The sequence below is a fragment of the Chiloscyllium plagiosum genome, chromosome 41 (assembly GCF_004010195.1).
Source record: "Chiloscyllium plagiosum isolate BGI_BamShark_2017 chromosome 41, ASM401019v2, whole genome shotgun sequence".
In the NCBI taxonomy this organism is placed as follows: Eukaryota; Metazoa; Chordata; class Chondrichthyes; order Orectolobiformes; family Hemiscylliidae; genus Chiloscyllium; species Chiloscyllium plagiosum.
The window spans coordinates 11980935-12002342 of NC_057750.1; the positions used below are offsets into that span (position 1 = coordinate 11980935).

General features: G+C 43.1%; 2 protein-coding genes across 3 annotated transcripts in view; one reads left to right on the forward strand and one right to left on the reverse strand.

Moving 5' to 3' along the window:
• The window catches only part of LOC122542870 (cytochrome P450 2C42-like), a 64974-nt gene that overhangs the window by 35800 nt on the left and 7766 nt on the right, over positions 1 to 21408 (reverse strand). The window contains exon 1 of one of the 2 annotated variants that reach the window (XM_043680979.1): positions 4884 to 5208. The exons of the other annotated variant lie outside the window; for it this stretch is intronic. Coding sequence (XP_043536914.1) covers positions 4884 to 5066 — 183 coding nt within the window. The 5' untranslated portion in view covers positions 5067 to 5208. Of the gene's footprint in view, positions 1 to 4883; positions 5209 to 21408 lie in introns of those variants that run through there. 2 annotated transcript variants of the gene reach the window in all.
• LOC122542869 (sodium/calcium exchanger 3-like) overlaps positions 2319 to 21408 on the forward strand; it is a 386298-nt gene continuing 367208 nt past the window's right edge. The window contains exon 1 of the mRNA XM_043680974.1: positions 2319 to 2476. The gene's annotated coding sequence lies outside the window, so the exon portion shown is untranslated. The remainder of the gene's footprint in view (positions 2477 to 21408) is intronic.

A 21408-nucleotide genomic window follows, 5' to 3' on the forward strand; every position in this document is an offset into this window, starting at 1 on the left:
GTCACCCCTCAATTTAAAGCTACATCCCCTCGTGCTAGCCATCACCATCCGAGGATGAAGGCTCTCACCCTATCTAACCCCCTTTATTATCTTATATGTCTCAATTAAGTCATCTCTCAGCCTCCTTCTGTCTAAAAACAGCCTCAAGCCCCTCAGCCTTTCCTCAGAAGACCTTCTAGTGCTCTGTTTTTAACTGACCCCTTTCTCTTTTCCTTTTCTCTTTCCTCGTTGTCAACATCTTTATCAATCCATCTCTTCCTTTGCTCCCTGTGCCGACTGAATTTAACGCTATGAGTCATCTTTCTTTCCTTCACTCTGTTCTATCTTCTTTTTTCTTCTTCCCCAATCATGTCTTACTCTTTCTTCTCTCCTCTATCTCTTCCGCCCTCCATTAGCTCTTGCCTTACTCTCTGCTCATCTTCTTGATCTTTCAAAGTGTCTCAGTTTGTGGGGTAGATATTTCCCTGTTGCTGATGCATCTTAATATATTGTGAGAATGGTATATCCCATCAGAAAAATTTAAATATCCCACTGCGGAAAGTCTGATCGTTTATTCATTAGAACCTAGTCCAGTTGGACCAAACCTACCACAACATCGGATTTTACCATAACTGATGTTTTGATGCAACAGCACCGCCACCCCCAGCCCTCAAAGAAAGAACAAAGAAAAAAAATTTACAGCCCAGGAACAGGCCCTTCGGCTCTCCAAGCCTGAGCTGATCCAAATCCACTGTCTAAACCTATCGCTCAATTCCTAAGGATCTGTATCTCTCTGCTCCCCACTCATGCATCTGTCCAGACACACCTCAAATGAATCTACCGTGCCTGCCTCTCCTACCTCTGCACCTACCACCCTCTGTGTAAAGTACTTGCTGTGTGTATTCCCCTTAAACTTTTCACCTCTCACCTTGAACGCATGACCTCTCATTATTGAACCTCTCACCCTGGGAGGAAAGCTTATCTCTATCCACCCTGTCTATACCCTTCATGATTTTGTAGACCTCAATCAGGTCCCCCCCTCAATCTCCTTTTTTCTAATGAAAACAAACCTAACTTACACAACCTCTCTTCATGGCTAGTACCTTCCATACCAGGCAACACCCTCATAAACCTTCTCTGCAACCTTTCCAAAGCGTCCACATCCTTTTGGTAATGTGGCGACCAGAACGGTACACAGTATTCTAAATGCGGCTGAACCAAAGTCTTATCCAATTTTAACTTGACCTGCCAGCTCTTATACTCAATACCCCTCATTCCCCTACCTTTCTGTATCTACAACAATTCATGATGGAACTTCAAGGCAGACAACATTTCAATAAAAATACTCTTGGCTGCACACAGTCATTGTAAGCCATCTGTTTTGCAATCATTTGAAGATGAATTCTTTATTTGGCTTAAAGTTATGTTGATGAGAGTGTATATATGTTTGATCTGCTCAGTTATTCAGTTTTAACAGGGGAAGCAGGAGCTACAACTAATTGGCATGAGTGCCCCTCAGCCAAGAAGCACTAAAATTTGTCAAAACAACTTCACATAAGTGTACTATTGTGGATGCAATAGTGGCTCATAACATTGGGATTCCTGTGATGGCTCCCGTGGCCGAGCAGCTGGCTAACATTCCAGCTCAGGTGTAAAAGTGGGTCAGTTGTGACAGGTGATCATCTGACTGTGGGAGAATCATCAAGTAATTTTATCTTCAGGGATGAAAGTTAGCTCTTAAATCATGCCAATCCTGAGTGCCCTTCAGAGGGGACGGGAACAGTAAGGAGAAAGAGAGAGGACAAGGAATTAGAAGATGGTGAAAGGTAACAGTAGCACTGAGGCCTGAAGAGAATTTGAGCGAGAAGCAGTCAGCTCCTGTCTGACACCCCAGTTTTTATTTTTGCTGAAACGAGCTGGTTGGAATCCACCTCACCCTTACATTGCCTGAACCCTTCAGCTCAATATAGGCCATGACTATTGACACTGCATTCACGCTATTAACATATAAGAACCAGGATATAAGATTCAAAAAATAAGTCTGATAAAGTAACAAACCTGGCGCGAGAAGATCAATGAAACATTTATTTGTTAGCTGCTGGTGGAATTTTCTGTCGTTTGTAAACATTGACTTTGCTGATTTGTATGCTCATCAAGCATTTCCTGTTAGCTTAAGATAGTAAACTCTTGTTAAGCTATTTAGCAAAAGCTGAGCCAAGTGTTCCTGCTTTGCTGGTGCCCTTTAGTAAGGAAGGACGTGAGGGTGGGAAGTACTTCATTAGCAGGTCCCTGAACCTCACAAAATACAGCAAACCCCAGATGAATTTTTGCCAATGCTTCTCAGATATCTTCCTCCTGCTATCTTTACTAGTGCGCTTTTATGCCAAGTTGAAAAGAAGAGGCATGGAAGGTGTGCCATGCTCCGGTGGGTGGATGACGGCTCTGTACCCCAGGTTTTCTGGAATTCTGGGGATTGATGGTGGCTTTGTGCAGTAAAGTAAGTAAAAAACATCACATTTAAATAACGGCTTTAAAGTTATAAGACCCCTCCAGTGCTTCATAGGAGCATTTTAAAATAAAATATAACAGAGAATCATGTAAGGAGAGCAAAGAGGTCACAAAGGTAGGCCAATTGGCCCCTTAAGCCTGGTCTGTTATTCAATAAGATCTGATTGTACCCTCAACTCCACTTTCCTGCCTATCCCCATAATCCTCAACTCCCTTGTTGAGCAAATGCTGCCCTATATTCAATTGCTCCAATCTCCACTGCTCTCTAAGGAAGAGAATTCTACAGAGTGATGATTCTCGGAGAGATAAAAATTCTGCTCATCATCTGAGTCATAAATGGGAGACCCCTAATTTTTAAATTGTGTTTTCAGGTTGTAGACTGCCCAACAAGGGGAAATGTCTTCTCAGCATCAACACTGTCAAGCCTCCCCAGGTCTTCCATCTTTCAATTAACTTGCCAGTTACTCTTCTAGATTTGTTCCAGGTGATAAACCCCAGGTGATAAATGCCAGGTGTAGTTCTGCTGACATCGTTTTAGCCATAGGGACTAGTTTTAACATAGAATACCTCTCTCTCACTGACACACAGGTAAAACATGCATATATTTGCTTGCTTAGCAACCACATCTCTCAGTCCCTCTAAGGATCTAAAATATATACAATGATGAATGAAAAAGCACGCTGTTTTACCTCACAACAAACAATTTTATGTGACTGGCAAACATTCACAAGTTCACATACAATGATGAATACTGAGATTACAGGCCCCGGGATAGTGACTATTCCTTTTTGTTGCAATGGAATGCCATCAGTCACATCTGGATTCCGAATGAGTCACATGTGGCTAGCTCATGGTTAATACACTGGACAACACGGTCACATCATAGTCAAGGCTGTTACAGAAGCAATTGATAAGGAATGTTAGTTTTTTTTCCCAGAGGAAGTTGACTGGACTGGAGAATATTAATTATTAGGAAACATTGAACGGACTCAGATTTAAAGAATCTCGGAAGTGTTTTAGGGCAGAGGACACAATGCAGCCCATTGTGTCAATACTGGCTCTTCAAATGAGAAATTCACCTCACTCTTATCTCCCATCTTTGCCCCCCTGTAACTCCAAAAATTCTTCCTCTTCAGATAATAGCCTTATTCCCATTTAAATGTGTCAACAGAACCTGCCCCTACCACACTCCCAGGCAGGGCATTCCAGGTGCTAACCACTCGCTCTGTCGAAAAGCCTCTCTTGAAGTCCCTTTTCTTACTTGTGTCAATCACCTGAGTCCGTTCAATCTTTCCTCATAACTAATATTCTCCAGTCCAGTCAAAATCCTTTGGGGGAGAAAAACTAACATTCCTTATCAATTGCTGTCTGTAACAGCCCTTGACTATGATGTGACCGTATTGTCCAGTGTATTAACCATGAGCCAGCCACATGTGACTCATTCAGAATCCAGATGTGACTGATTGCATTCCATTGCAACAAAAAGGAATAGTCACTATCCTGGGGCCTGTAATCTCAGCATTCATCATTCCCTTCACAAATGTTTACCTGTCCACTCTGGGTCCAAACCTCTCTGATTTTGAGTACCTCTATCAAATCTCTTTCTCCAAGGTGAACAGTCCTAACTTCTTCAATCACTCCTCTTAAGTTTCTTGACACAGGAACCACCTGGGGTTGAGAGTGTGTTGCTGGGAAAGCACAGCAGATCAGGCAGCATCTGAGGAGTAGGATGAAGGGCTTATGCCCGAAACGTCGATTCTCCTGCTCCTCGGATGCTGCCTGACCTGCTGTGCCTTCCCAACACCACACTCTCGACTCTGATCTCCAGCATCTGCAGTCCTCACTTTATCCTGGAACCACCTGGATGTTGATGCATGACCTTAAAACTAACACTGATTTTCGTAAAAATCTATCTGGTTCATCCATGCCCTTCAGGGAAGGAAATTTGCCATGCTTACCTGGTCTGGCCGACATATGATTTTTAACTGGCCTCTGAAGTGGACCTCCCAAACCACTCTGTTTAACGGCCATTTTGGATGGGCCACAAATGCTAGTAACATCCACATCATATTAAAAAAGAATTTTAAAAATCAATTTGTGGGAAGTGGGAATACACTGTGAGGTGACTTGTCACCCAACATAGAAAAAATGGGCTGAATGGTATCCTCCCATACTGTACACTCCTATTCAAGGGCAAGCCATTTTTCTCCTCTGTGGGGGGAGGGGAGGGGTGGAGTACATTTTATCCTGTGCTCCTGCTGCTAGAGGTGAGCCTTACATAGGTATCAAGAGAATGCCAACACCCGCATATACAAATATGCAAACAAAGTATGGCACAGGTCATAAGAAACACAGAACGCAGAACAAGTTACACGGTTACCATAAAGTTTGCTCACCTTCATCAGAGATTGATCAGGGGCTCTCTTGTCTATCTGCAAGGCATTCCCTAGGAATGGGAGAGCGGGAGGACCTGGGGGGAGCTTGCGGTATATCAGCTTACTCTTCCAAGAGCGCACAAGCAGCAGCAGCACAGACAGCAGAAAGGCAATGAGAGTCACTCCAATGGTACTAAAATCCATAGCAGTCCAGGATCAGTTCGTAATGGGCCCTTGATGCACCTTTGAAAGCTTCAATGCTCCTGCTCAGTTCTGGACCCAGTTGTGGTTTACTTGAGGAACAGCTTGTGTTTAAACAAGCATACAGGAATCTGCAACTGTCTTGCAATGCACTGTGCAGCTTTATATGAATGAAAACTCCTCCCTTGCTGGGGGTGGAGACAGTTTGCACCCTGAACTACAAAGCCCTGTGCCAGTGAGTAATGCTATGACTCTTAAATTTGCAACATGCTGATTATTTTTTGTGTAATAGCTTACTCAAACTTTCACCCCCTCCTGCCCCAATTCTTAGTCTTTGACATCAGCTTTATTCTGCTGATGCTGTATGATTGAGTCGGAGGCCATTTCAACTCTTGAGTCAGAGGATTGTGTTTCAAGTCCCACTCCAGGACTTGAATACCTGAATCAAGGCTAACATTCCACATACCACTGAAAAATTGCTGTTCAGCTCAGGTCCTCCATTTAAACCACGGCCCATCTTGAATAGGTGTAAAAGATTTTGACTACTCTGAAGATGAGCAAGGGAGTTACACCTAGTGTCCTGGGCAATACCCACCCCTCAAGTAACATTACAAAAAAGCAGATTGCATGTATTTTTGTCACACTGTTTGTCGGAGTGGACTGGACGTAAAATAGCTGCTGCATTTTCTATATTACAACAGTGGCCATTAGCTGTGATTGTGAAAGGTGCTACACAAATGAAAATCTTTCCTTTTTATTGCCTTTTCCACCAAAGGGTCACTGAAGTCCAAATTGCTTGCCCAAGTACCATAGGTAGCAAACTAGCCATGTTATAAATGAGGGATAATAGCAGCTATTCACTAGCTTCTGTTTCCCCCCTTTCCCAGCTTTTTTACTTTATTCATATCATTTGTAAAATGACATTATGAAACATTTTGATTTGAAGATTGCTGGAAATGCAATGAAATTCAAATTATTCCCATATAGCATGTTCCACTCTGAGGTGCCTCAATATGAATTTAACCCTGTTAATATTTACAACATATCAATCATACAGCCAGAGGGCATCATTGTCTTTTACACAATGAGGGACTGACCAACTCGTTGGTGTCAATCATGACCATTATCGGACTGGGCAATTGCTAGGTGGCAGTCTTATTTTGCATATCTCCTGACTGAAGCTAACATCGGTAGACATGAGGTAAGATGCAAAGCGACCTGGCTATTTGCTGCTTGCTATTTCCAGAAGAACATAACCTACTGAGTTTTGAGAGGATTTGTAGCTCAGGTAGAAGTTCTGGATGAAGGTTTGCTCGCTGAGCTGGAAGGTTCATTTTTCAGACATTTCATCGCCATTCCAGGTAGCATCTTCAGTGAGCCTCCGGATGAAGCACTACTGGGGGTGTTTCCTGCTTTCTATTTATTTGTTTGGGTTTCCTTGGGTTGGTGATGTTATTTTCTTTGGTGATGTCATTTCCTGTTCTTTTTCTCGGGGGTGGTAAATGGGATCCAAATCAATGTGTTTGTTGATAGAGTTCCAGTTGGAATGCCATGCTTCTAGGAATTCTTGTGCGTGTCTCTGTTTGTCTTGTCCTAGGATGGATATATTGTCCCAGTCGAAGTGATGTCCTTCCTTATCTCTATGTAAGGATACTAGTGAGAGTGGGTCATGTCTTTTTGCGGCTAGTTGATGTTCATGTATCCTGGTAGTTAGTTTTAGGTTTTTCAAACCCAAACATATAAATAGAAAGCAGGAAACACTAGCAGTCCTTCATTCGGAGACTCACTGAAGATGTTACTGAGTATGGTGACGAAATGTCTGAAAATGAATCTTCCAGCTCAGCAAGCAAACCTACATCCAGAACATAACTTACTCCAGTCAACATGTATCTGTGGGACTTAAATGAGTGTCCACTTGCAACTTGTTATCTTCCAATCATGTTCTCTAATCAACATCTTGTGATGATGCTGTCCCTTTAACAAGGTTATTTTGTCGTTGGGCTTTTTTTTTAAGAGGTCGTAAAGGCAGAGGTGCTGAAATGTCTACTTTAACATTGGCAAGGGAATGGCCAGTTCACTCAGTTCAGGTTTTTTCTAGGCTGGTTTAGTTGTAACAGTGAGAAACTGTTGGTTGAGCTGTAGCAGAGAAGCTGCTGCAGTCCAGAAAAAGGTTGCAAGCTTCAGCAGTTGATTCCTGGCTGACTTTTCTTTCTCAAATCTCTCCTGCCTGTAAGAAACTGTGTTTGAATTTACCTTTTGCCAAGGGGTGTGTTTATGGGATGTTACGAGAATTGGAAATGCTCCTTGGTTAAGTTGCTGTGTCAGGTAAGTAAAGATTTCCAGTAATTAAATTCGAAATTCCGCTTCCTTTCATTCGTGTTTCAACTGTAGTGTTTTGCTTAAAGCCGACTGGTTTTACAAGCTGCATCCTACCTGGAATATCCACCTCACATCTGCCTTTAAAATAAGGACAAGTTCCAGTTTTGGCTACCTTCTTAAAATATTTGGAAGGGGGTCTGGCCTGCTCTATTACAATTCCTGATGAAGGGCTCTGGCCCGAAACGCTGATTTTCCAGCTCCTCGGATGCTGCCTGACCTGCTGTGCTTTTCCAGCAACACAATCTCAACCTTGCTCCATAACAATATTCAGATGTGTTATAACACAGCCCTGGATTTAGCAGGTGGGATCTGAATCAGACCGCCCAGTCCAGGGGTAGGGACTCTACCTCCACACCACAGGAAAGCCCATTGTTATGTGCTCTAAGTAGTCTCTTACATTGAGAACACCTGGAATTATCCTGACCCATTACAACTGCTGCATCTCCCATAGAATTGCCCACCCTCCAAGACTGACCTGGTATTCCCTTGACACAAGCAGCACCTGAGAAGCTAAGTTTTATAGCGACATTTAAAAAGAAACGTAATTATTTTCTTTGAATGTTTCTGTCAAGTAATTATGAAGTGTGAGAGACAGGAGAAGAGGATGTAAATGGGGTGAGCCAACAGGTCAAGTGATGAAAAGCTTCCAGGAATATGTCAAAATCACTGCTTGGAACATTAGTCTCAAATACCATTTACCCACAGCATTGCTGGAATAAAAATGATACTTTCAGAATATCAATTAAGAAGTTTAAAAGTTGACTCTATAGCCTTGTGAATCAACAGCAAGACCACAGGTTGGTACCACAATATGGTCACCTGAAATTTAGAAAAGTCAAAAGCAGATCGGGCCACTGCTTTATTGATTCCATTTAATTTCTGATTGTTTGCCTCTTTAGTTCTCTCTCCAAATTCTCACACAGACATCTCTGTGTTTGGCCTCCTACCCGGCTCCAGTGAAGTTTAATGCCAGTTTGACAAGCAGTACCTCAGTGGTTGGCTAGACACTTTACCATCAATGTCAATAATTTCGGATTGTAACCATTGCTCCCATTTTCTTTGGTTCGCAATAATCATTTTGCCGTTGTCATTTGCACATCCTTCTTTTGCTCCTTCCCTTGTTTCATTACTACTTCCTTTTCATTTACACATTCATTCCTTTATTCATTTAAGTACACCTGCCTTTCAAAATATCAGGAAACTCCTGATTATTTCCTTCTCTCCTCACCTTCAACAATTTCTTTGCTACTTATTTTTGCTTGAATCCTGTTTGATCTCCAAATTCCTCTAATTCAAGGCACATGAATAACTTCCATTCATTTCCTTTACAGGTGGAAAATTGGATTGAATTTTTAAGGTGAATAAATTCATCAAACACATTCAAATCCTTTAAGAATCTTTGTGGTTAATCTATTAACAAGATTTATCACACTTCTATTCAAAAGCCACGTCAAATCCTGTATTGGCCTCTTTGAATCTCAGAACACACTGTTGAGATAACTGTAGTTTTGCAACTCAGCCTAGCATTCATATCAGCACAGAAACAGCACTTGTGGAAATGTTAATAAATAATTCCAACATGCCTAGTTTTCCTCAACAGAGCATCCCGCTTTCTCCTGGGTTGGCTGTGACTATGGAGTTGTCGAGGTGACAGCACAGAAAAAGGCCCTTTTGCTCATCAAGTCTACAGTGGTCAAAAACAATTAGCCATCTATTCAAAGCCCTTTTCCAGCATTTAGCCCTTAGCCATATATGCCTTATCATCACAAGCATACATATAACTACTTCTTGGATGTTATGAGGGTTCTCACCCCTACCATCATTATAGTCAGAGAGTTTGATATTTCCACCACTCATTGGGTAAACATTTTTTCTCAACCTGTATAAAGCTCCTGAATCTTATCTTAAATCTGTGGCTCCTGGTCATTGATCCCTCCACTGAGAGGGAAAAGTTTCTTCCTGTCTACCCTATCTTTGCCCTACCTAATTTTACACATCTCAATCATGTACCCCACAGCCCTCAGTTTCTTTGCTCCAGATAGAATGTCCCAAGTCAATCCAATTTTTCACCAAACATTAAACCTTCCAGATCAAGCAACAGTCTGGTAAATCTCCTCTGCACCATCCTTGGTGCAATGGCATCCCTCCTATAATGTGTATTCCAGAAATGCTCACAAGCCTGTAGCTAATTAGGTTTTTATAGAGTTTCAACATAACCTCTCAGCTCTTAAATTCCATGCTTCAGCTAATAGAAGCAAATATGTCAAAATGCCATCTTAATCACCTTATCTATCTGTCCTGCTACCTTAAGGGATAGTGGACAAGCATATCAAGATCCCTCTGATCCTCAATGCTTCCTTATCATTTCCCACCTCATAGGGTCCTGCCATTCATTATGTATTCCCTTGCACTGTTTGTCCTGCTCAAATGCATCATCACACGCTTTTCTGGATTATGGGTAGCATACTTGCTTCAAAGTTAGAAATTTATGGGTTAAGTCTGACTGCAGGCCCAAGTACTAATTCCAAGAAGACATTACCAGTGTAGGACTGAGGAAGTTCTGTGCTGTTGGCAGCCTATAAATGAAACATTAAACAGTCCTTTCAAGTGATGTGTAAGGTTCCACTGCACTATTTCAGAGAACAGCTCTTCCCAGAGCCTAGATCAATATTTATCTCTACATAACTGACATGATTAAATAGATGATCTGGTTATTATCATGCTGCAAGAGAATGGGAGCACGTTATGCATAAATTGTCTTTGTTTGATAGTCACAGGTGAGGTGCCGGAAGACTGGAGTTTGGCTGACATGATGCCACTGTTTAAGAAAGGTAGTTAGGACAAGCCAGGGAACTAGAGACTAGTGAGCCTGACGTCGGTGGTGGGCAAGTTGTTGGAGGGAATCCTGAGGGACAGGATGTACATGTATTTGGAAAGGCAAGGACTGATTAGGGATAGTCAACATGGCTTTGTGCATGGGAAATCATGTCTCACAAATTTGAATGAGTTTTTTGAAGAAGTAACAAAGAGGGTTGATGAGGGCAGAGCGGTAGATGTGATCTATATGGACTTCAGTAAGGCATTCGACAAGGTTCCTCATGGGAGACTGATTAGCAAGGTTAGATCTCATGGAATACAATATCTCATTTGCATACAGAACTGGCTCATAGGTAGAAGACAGAAGACAGACAGACAGTAGTGGAGGGTTGTTTTTCAGACTGGAGGCCTGTGACCACTGGAGTGCCACAAGGATCGGTGCTGAGTCCACTACTTTTCGTCATTTATATAAATGATTTGGATGTGAGCATAAGAGGTACAGTTAGTAAGTTTGCAGATGACACAAAAATTGGAGGTGTAGTGGACAGTTACCTCGATTACAATGGGATCTTGATCAGATGGGCCAATGGGCTGAGAAGTGGCAGATGGAGTTTAATTTAAATAAATGTGAGGTGCCACATTTTGGTAAAGCAAATCTTAGCAGGACTTATACACAATGTTAAGGTCCTAGGGAGTGTTGCTGAACAAAGAGACCTTGGAGTGCAGGTTCATAGCTCCTTGAAAGTGGAGTAGGTAGATAGGATAGTGAAAAAGGCGTTTGGTATGCTTTCCTTTATCGGTCAGAGTATTGAGTACAGGAGTTGGGAGGTCATGTTGCGGCTGAACAGGACATTGGTTAGATCATTTTTGGAATATTGCATGTAGTTCTGGTCTCCTTCCTATTGGAAAGATGTTGTGAAACTTGAAAGGGTTCAGAAAAGATTTACAAAGATGTTGCCAGGGTTGGAGGATTTGAGCTACAGGGAGAGGCTAAACAGGCTGGGGCTGTTTTCCCTGGAGCGTCGGAGGCTGAGGGATGACCTTATAGAGATTTATAAAATCATGAGGGGCAACAATAGGATAAATAGACAAAGTCTCTTCGCTGGGGTGGGGGAGTCCCCCGAACTAGAGGGCATAGGTTTAGGATGAGAGGGGAAAGCTATAAAAGAGACCTAAGGGCCAACATTTTTACATAGAGGGTGGTACGTGTATGGAATGAATTGCCAGAGGAAGTGGTGGAGGCTGGTACAATTGCAACATTTAAGAGGTATCTGGATGGGTATATGAACAGGAAGGGTTTGGAGGGATATGGGCCGGGTGAGACTAGATTGGCTTGGGAAAAGTGGTTGGCATGGACAAGCTGGACCGAAGGGTCTGTTTCCATGCTGTACATCTCTATGACTCTATAATGACTACAATTAAAAATAAATTAGTTGTTTGTTAACCTTCTTGAGGTGTTTCTTTGAATTATTTTTAACTGATCCCTTTCAGGTGTAGATTGTCCTGTGACTCGGTCAATTTGAGTGTTTAGTTTTTTGCCTGTGTAAGAGTCCCTATACATGTGCAGCTAAATTGAGATGTTCCCATAAAGTATTCTGGCCTACACTACAGCTGCACAAATATGCCGGTGCAATAGTACATTATGAGAATGTATCCTCTCTCACTTGGTATTGTCAAAGTCATCAGGCTGTGTTCTCATGGGTATCTGTTGAATTCAGAAAAGCCAGTACCTTTATTTATATCAAATTGCACAATATACCTTCATGAGTCCCAGTCTGTTCATGTCAACAGAAACTGGTCAGGTTACAGTTTCTATTTAAGGTGTTGTTTGGTCATAGTTCATTGGTTTTTCTTGGAACAAGAAGCCAGGACTTGGCTGCTATATTCTTGGTCCCTTCTGGCACATGAAACCTGACATTCCAACTCTGAGCGGAGGTGTGACTAGGTTGGGAAAGTGGTGAACTTTTTTTGCAGCTGGAACAAAGCTTTGATCCATCATCCCTGCTTCTTTTACACATTACTTTAAAGCTATGCCCACTCCCTGAATGACCCAGGGTAACAGCCCCAGTCAGGGGTCCCATACCCGTTCCAATTACTACATGCCTCCCAGCCTAAGTCCAGGGATGTAGGCCCATGCTCGCTCTTGTGGCTTCTCCTGGGCTGTTTTTGCCCCAGGTCCGGTTCCTCCGACTCTGACCGGGACACAGGCGGCATGGAACAGACGGTAGTGCATCTCTTCTGCCGGATCATTTCAGAAGAAATTCCTCATCATCATCAGGCGGTAACAGTATTGATGCTGTGACATCGGCTGTATTGATCTCTGACTCTGAGGTTCCTTCGATGCCTGAAGGAAAGGGAGAATCCATGGTTTCTGAAAGCCTTCCTGGATGTTCTGAGGGGCCGGGTATGTTTTGCTCCTGCCCCTTTTGGGAGGTAGGAGCTTTCGTGTGATTCAAATCTTTGCTCAGCATGGCCTTGCCTTCCCAAATTTTGTATGTCACGGCACCTGTCCTTGCATTGAACTTGCTTTGCACCTGTGCAAGGTCATTTCCATGGTTTTGACAACAAACTTTGTCCCCTGAAGTAAACTGCCTTTCTCACTTCGAGGAAGCATGGGGCTGGCCTTGGTGTTCCTTGATGCTGTTTCACCCTCTCCGCCCCAGGTATGGGAATATCAGGTTTAACTTGGTGCAGAGTCTTCTCTCCAACAGTAACTCTGCTGGAGCTGTTCCTGTAGTTGTGTGAGGAGTGGTCCTATTATCAAAGAGGAACTAGGACAGTTTGGTATCAAATAAAGCTGTAAGCTCTGTCTTTAAGCCTCCCTTCAATATTTGGACTGCTCTTTCCACCAGACTATTGGATGACGGATAGTATTGAGCTGTCCAAAAGTGCAGAATGCCTTTGACTTTAGGGTAAATACTCAAATACCTTACTGGTAATGACAACCCATTGTCCGTGTCCAATCCTTCCGGGAGTCTGTGTATTGCAAACCATGCTCGCGGCTTCTCAATCGCCACCCTGAGTTTTATGATTAAACTCTATGCACGTCAAACCATTTTGATTGGATATCCACAATGACTAGGAACATTGGGCCCATGATAGGACTGGCACAGTCAACGTGAAACTGGGTCCAAGGTTTACTTGACCATTTCCACGACTGTGGGGTAGCTGTTGGCAGTAATTTTGTCCTTGCTGGTACTCTGTGCACTGTCCCACCAACACAGTTATGTTGGCATCCAATCCTGGCCACCAGACATAACATCTTACCAAAAGTTTCATTCTGGAAATCCCTGGGTGACCCTGGTCGAGTTCAGCCAGTATCTAGTGGTGACCTTTAATTGAGACAATCATTTTTGCTCCCCATAATAAAATGCTGTCTTTTACAGTGATCTGATCTCTCCGGGTCCCGAAAGGTTTCAGTCCTAGTTGTGATGGCCCTTTCGCTTCCCCCATTGCCACCAGCTGTTTTAGTTTTGCCAGGACAGAATCTTTTTGTGACCACAGTCAGATATATTCAGCGGTGACCGGCAGGGGGTCCAGAAAGTTTAAAACCAGAACAAACTCTTCCAAGTGGTGTATCTGACAGTGGAAGGCGGCTTAAGCATCCACATTTGCCACTTGGCTTCCTAGACCATGTTCCAACTTGTAATTGTACGCTCTGAGAATAAGGGCCCACCACTGAATTCGACCAGAAGCTATGGGTGGCACAGCCTTGTCTTCCTTAAGTAGCCCTATCAAGCGTTCATGGTCCGTTACTGTTATAAATTTGCATCTGTAAAGATATTAGGGGAATATTCTAATACCAAAGATGGCCACTAAATCTTCCTTCTCTGTTTGGCTGTATTTGCACTTGACTTCAGCTGAAGTCTGGGAAGCGTTCGCTATTGGATGTTCCTCTGTATTGGGCCCCCCTGGGATCCCATACCACCCCGAAACCATACAGGGAGGCATTGTATATCAACACCACATCTCACTTGGGATCGTAGTGGACCAACACCTTAGACGGTGCTCCTTCTCACTTCGCTAAAGGTTACTTCTTGGCCATGTGACCAACTCCAAGGCTAACCCTTTTTCAGTAGCAGGTGTAAGATAGAGGCCAGATTACGTATGAATTCCATCAGAATTCACCAACCCAAGGAAAGACCGAAGCTCTAGTACACACATGGGAACCTGGGGTACCTTTGATCACTCTCACTTTATCATCGAATAGGTATAACCTGGTTTTGTCGACTCTGCAGCTCAAGTAGATCATTTGGGGTGCCTGGAAACACGTTGTTCCCGTCTAAGGTTTATGTCTGCCTGGGAGAAACATTTAAGCACTATATCCAAGTTCTCCAGTGCTTTTTATTAGTCTTCTCCATTATTAGCATGTCATCTAAATAAATGGTAAGTTGGTGTAGTCCTTGTAAAATGTTCTCCATGGTCTGCTGGAAAAAGACACAGGCTGATGATACCCCAAATGGCAATCTTGTAGATTGGTTCAAACTGTAATGGGTATTAATTGTGGTGTTCTTCTGGGACTCCTCATCTAGTCACAATTGCAGGTATGCATGGCTTACATCCAGCTCTGTGAAGGACAGCCCCCTCACCCCCGCCCCCCCCCAACCCACACCCCTGCCACTTTTGCATATAAGTCCTCTATGCAAGGGATTGGGTATTTATCCAATTGCAAGAAGCAGTTTACCATTTGCTCAAAATCCCCACAAGGTCAGGCTTCACAATTGTTACGACTGATGGTGCCCAATTGCAAACTGGAGTGGTTTGATGACTCCTTTGTTTTCCGAGAGGTGTCTGCCTCTACCTTTGCCAGTAAGTCAAATGGCACTGGACAGATCTTGCAGATTCAAGGAATTGCTTCCTGGTCAACATGTAAGGTGGCCTTAGGTCCTTTGATAGACCCTAGACCCTCCTGAAAAATGTTTAGGTATTTAATTAGGACATCAGTCAGGCAGCTATTTTCTAATTGAAAAGTGTCAAGCCAATCAAGGTCAATCTTTCTCAACCAACTGCACCCCATCAAACTTGGACCTGAGCCTTTTACTACAGTGGTAGGAGATTGGAACCAAAGTCATACCCTTAATCTGTAATGGTTCCTCGGTGTATGTTCTCAGTCTGGCTGAGGTCTTGCACAAACCTAAGAGTTGGAGTCCAGATGAATTTTGTTAAAGACTGGTTCTGCAATCACTGATACAGCTGCATGATAACTAGGTGACTGTTGAACCATTTATTTTGATTGGTGCTGATTTGGATGTTGCTAAGCAACTTCACTGTTCCCAACCAGGGAGAGGTGGACTTACCAGGGTGTGCATTCTTCTGGATACCAGCCAATGAGTTCTTATTCTCAAGTCAGGCCTCATAGGTCTCCTTTGCTGTCTCAAGTTCACATGCTTGCAGCAACTTGCAGTTGAAGAACATTTTAGCCCTTTGGACGATGCTTCGCTTTGTTTTGGGGTTTTGCTGTGGACTGGCCTGGTAACCCTCTGCCCAGGAATATGTCCTGCGTGAAGCATCGAGATTGCCTGCAATTAAATGATGTCCTCCAAGCTTATTCAGACAGGTGAGGGTGTCCACTTCCATTGGGATAGCCTGTAGCTCACATGCTCCATTTGCTGTATTTGCTAATGACAAAGCCACTTGTAGTGCCCGTTTGAAGTCCAGTTGGACTTCAGCTAGTGGGCACTTTTGCACGATCATGTTATTAATCCCATGTACCAAAAGGTCTCTCCACATCTCATTCAGGGCTAACCCAAATCACATGCCTCTTCCAGTCATTTTAACCTTGTCAAAAACCCGAGACAGATTCCCATGATTCTTGAACTGCCAAATAAAACCGATAGTATCTCAGAATTAGAGAAGGCTTGGGCCCATAACGTTCCATAATTAAATCTGTCAACTCTTAAAGTTTTTTAGTACCAGGTGCCTCAGGGAAGGTTAGGCTGCTAATAATGCTGCGGATCCACAAACAGTCAGAAAGATTACTTGTTGCTTTTCATCCGCCCCAATGTCATTTGCCTGGAAAAAATAATGCATTCTTTCCTCAGTCTTCGATGGTAGGATCGAATGGCTCAAGCTTCCCAAATAAAGGCACGATGCCAGAAATGCTTACTCCAACTCAAAGATGACTGTTAGAGTGAATTTTCTTCAGTAGCATACAGTTTCCTCTCTGCAAGAATCCCGAAACGTTGATTTTCCTGCTCCTCGGATGCTGCCTGACTTGCTGGGCTTTTCCAGCACCACTCTAATCTAGAGTCTGATTTCCTGCATCTGCAGTCCTTACTTTTGCCTTTATTGACATGTGCATAGTACATATATTCTGACCAGCCAGATCGGATCTAGTCCCTTGAGTGAAGAGATTGTCTGAGGCTCCTGTTTATATCTGTCAGCCAAGACTCTCTGATGGCCCTGGTTAACAGCCCCATCATGGATCTCATACTCATTGGTCCTCACCCCAATCACTACAGGAGGACAAGAGGCCTGCATGTCCTCTTTCACCTCCTAATTCTTGTATTAGAATATAAGGAAATAGATGGTGACATTTTGAAAAATGTCCATATTACAGAGGAGAAAATGTTGGATGTCTTGAAACACATAAAGGTGGATTAATCTCCAGGACTTGATAAGGTGTACCCTCGAACTCTGTGGGAAGCTAGGGAAGTGATTGCTGGGCCTCTTGCTGAGATATTTGTATCATCGATAGTCACTGGTGAGGTGCCGGAAGACTGGAGGTTGGCTAACGTGGTTCACTGTTTAAGAAATGTATTAAGGACAAGCCAAGGAACTATAGACCAGTAAGCCTGACATCAGTGGTGGGTTGGCACATCTGTTTGGCATGGACGGATTGGACCAGAGGGTCTGTTTCTGTGCTGTACATCTCTGTGACTCTATGTGACACATTACAGAAAGCACTTACTTTCTTATTGCCTTATTATGAGGCAAGTTGCTTATCTCTTGCACTGAATGTTCAGTGCTGAAGTGAGTTTTGAAATCTGTTTAAAAAAAAAGTAACTCCTTGGAAAGTTCAAGACCTCTGGAAAAGCCTTTCAGAGGAATCAGGAATATTCTTAAAGATATATGTATATATATTCTGACAACTTCTGTTCTGAATGGGATGAGAACTGTCAAAGATAAGTTGACCCTTATGGTGAGTGCAGTGTGCAATTATTTCATGCATTATGTTACTTTTCCAATTGTTAAAATTGCCACAACGCATCAAAAATGTAAATTATTGCCCTGTTGGCCTCTGCTATCATTTACATGGTTTCCGGGCTCTGTCCTGGCCCCTGGAAATTTTCCTGGAGATGGGATTGGCGTCTGCAGGTGGTCAGGGGCTGACTGGAATTTTCCACAGTGTCCGACTGGTGGTGGCTATATTTCCGAGCAGGCTATGAAACCTCCCTGCCTGTCATGTGAAGTGTCTGAAGCACAACACAACCCCCTTACTAAGTGGAATTTAATGAACTTTCTCTCTGCGCATTTGGAAGGGGTAGGACATTTAATTGAGGTGGGATGTCGACAAGCTTTTCCCATCTCCACCTGAAATAAGTCAGGGAGAGAAAGGTACTCTTTCTAGCCTCTAATTGGCTAATTTGGGAAAAATCTGTACTAGCAACTGATTTGAGCAGCAGCTTTGCTGAGCAAGCTACTGGAATGATACCTACTGGACTCCGGACACAGGTTTTGGTGGGACAGGTTTTGTGAGGTGTGGCTTGGGAGGGATAGCATTGTAGGGAAAATGACAGCAAAGGCAAGGCCTTCCCCTACCTTCTCGATGTCACGTCCTTGGTCAGCCACCGAATGCTTGCAAATGAGAATCTCTCCCACCCTAATCCTGCTCCACAGTATACCATAAACCAGCCCTCCATTTTGATCTTTTCTGAACGCTGCATGTCAACAGACCCCCCTTTGGCCAATCAAGGGCCTCGTGAGTCGGCAGCGCGGAAGTCCAACTCTTGACTCTTTCAACTATTTCTGCCGTTGACTTAATTCAGGTGGAGATTGGAAAGATCATGCCACCATCCCACCTCAATTAAATGCCCTACCCTTTCCAAATGCACAAAGAGAGAGAATGCATAGAATTCGACCCAATGAGTGGTAGTGCTCATTTCCTGACTCTGGAGGTGACCCACAGGGCACATCCTGTCGGAGAGGTTTCCAATAAGATTTGACCTCACAAGTTGTCAATAAAGAGCAATAATAACCTTAAAATTAGTTGAAAGATGTGCAACATGACTGGTACAATTTCACTGCAGGATTGTGATCTATCCGTAAATATCTTTAAAGTTTCTACAGTCAAAATTTAGAGTTTTAAAGCAATTACGAAAGAGATTTGTGCCTTCTTTAATCCCTCAACCACCCTTCCCACCTTTTCTCTCCTGGAGGCATTGAGTCATTCTGAACAGAGGCCAGTTTTGACTTAATTAGTGCCAGCTCTTCACACTTGGCTGAGAATACACAGTGAGTTAGCAGTCATGATCAAAAGGCTTACCAAGACATTGTAATATGCAGCCCACTCCTCCTCCCTTGGGCCTGAAACTTGCTTTCATTCAACTCCCAATATCCGCCCACCTTGATAAGTTTCCAGATCCACATTCCTTTTTGAACCTTGGAAGTCCAGGTCAATTGAAGTTTGCAATGACCGCTCTGGCTGAAAGCAGTTAACATGGCCTAATGAACCTGGCTTCATTGCAATCTGTAAAAACTTGCCAACCTATCGTTCAGCATGTTATATTGCAATATGCAGGAAAGTTAATTGCTTTTTTATAAAAAACATGCAATTTCTCTCTCCATACTTTCTCCCCACCCCACCCCCTTCTCATTTATCTCTCCACTCTGCAGACACCCTGCCTCTATTCCTGATGAAGGGCTTTTGCCCGAAACGTTGATTTTCCTACTCCTCGGATGCTGCCTAACCTGCTGTGCTTTTCCAGCACCACTCTAATCTAAACATGTAAAACTAGTCTAACACAGCCATGTAGTCATCGTCAATTGTTTTAAAAAAGCCCTATCTGATTCACTAATTCCCATTAAGGAAGGAAATCTACTGTATTCATTCTGATCTATACGTGACTCCAGATCTACAGAAATGTGGGTAACTCTTAACAGCTCTCTGAAATGGACTAGAGATCCAATCGATTCAACTAAGCAACATCTATATCCCATGAAAGGATTTTTAAAAACTCAAGAGTAGACGATTGATGAAGGAATCTGCTAATGGGCAAAGCAGATGAAAGGTGTGGATATTTTCGAAACTTGCCCGATGCCATTCTAAGAGTGGGTGGGGAAGCTTAACTGGCAGGAGACAAGAAACAAAATCAATTTTCCAATGGTGGATTAGATTTTGTACAGATTAATGAAGAGATTTCAGTTCAGCATCCCTCACCCACTGAGCCTAATCCCCACTTGGTCCATGTTGGTTGGTCACTTGATTCATGCAGTAGTCAAAACGTGTGGTGCTGGAAAAGTACAGTGGGTCAGGCAGCATCCGAGGAGCAGGAAAGTCGACGTTTCGAGCATAAGCCCTTCATCAGGAAAGTGGATGACTCTTAACGGCTCTCTGAAATGGACTAGAGATCCAGTTGATTCAAGTGAAGTTAGGGATGGGCAACAAATGCTAACTGAGCAACACCTATATCCCATGAAAGAATAAAAAAAACTCAATAGTAGACAATTCGGATGCTGCTGGACAGGCTGTGCTTTTCCAACGCCACACTCTTCGACTCTGATCTCAAATATCTACTGTCCTCGCTTTCTCTTACTGTTTCACACAGTACCCAAATAGGTAAGAACATTTGTCTCCACATTTTATTTTCATGCATTGAGGCATCTCTGGCTAGGCCAGCATTTATTGCCCATTCCTACATGCCCAGAGAGCGGTTAAGAGCTAACTGCATTGCTGTGGGTCTGGAGTCACATGTAGGCAGACCAGATCAAGACAGCAGGTTTTCTTTCCTAAAATGAACCAAATGGCCTTTTCCGACAATCAACAATGGTTTCATGGTCATTATTAGACCCCTTAATTCCACATTGTTCACTGAGTTCAAATTCCATAATCTGCTAAAGTGGGATTTGAACCCATGTCCCCAGAATAATAACTGAATTTCTGGATTAATACTCTAATGATATCTCCACTAGGCCATTGTCTCCACTATATTGTTATGTTTACTCTTATACATAATGTTGAATTTGGATCTGAGATACCATTGTATTGTGCACCTTTCCTACCGTCATGGGTGATGCGATTGCATGATATGCAAATGTGGCATGTCTAGAGTTTTGTATTGGCTAGTTTTACAGTTTAGGTCAGTCTTACGGAAAGGAACTGAAAGTGGTTTGAACTGTAAATGGGTAATAGTTTACAATTTGGACCATAATTTGCATTCATGGGTTGTTCAGAAAAACTTTCTACAAAGAATCTTTTTGTAGTTAAATTTGTATCAACAACTTATCAGCTTGCAAATCGTTACCCATGATTAGTGACATTAAAATATGCAAGGATCTGTCAATTTTTAAAAACAAAAGTTTCCAGAACTTGGCCTGACTTCTTTGAGTTGGATTCCGTTGGAATCACGCCAATTTTTTGAAAGAAAGATTTCCTTTGAGGAGGCAGGAGTAACTATTTCAGAGAAGATCACTTATTACAGTGGCGAGAAAAATTCCTTGTAATGTCTTTGTAGTGACAGGATCTTGTTGACTACGAGATCCTTGATTTGGGTTGATATCCTGGGCCAACCAGGAAAGCCCTGGCTGACCGATATAACTAGGAGATGGCAGAGCTGGTGGTGTACTGACCTAGCTAGAGGTTCAGGCTAATCTTCTGAGGAGTGGTTTCAAATTCAAATATAAGCAGGAGATTTAATATCTCCTCACTTCAGGCGACTGACTCTGGGCTGGCTGTCTGTCTTGCCACAGCCAATGTTACTGCATGACCCAGTGAACTGAAGGATGACTTGGTGACAGGACCTGGCCTTTGTGCTGCTGGTTCATGGACTGTGCCCTCATGGGTAGACTAACCCTCTGTGTGTGTATACCGTGCTTCCACGAGTGGAATTTGCCCGTGTGAGTGGACTGTACCCATGTGTGTGCACTTGCTTTTTTAGATTAGATTACTTACAGTGTGGAAACAGGCCCTTCGGCCCAACAAGTCCACACC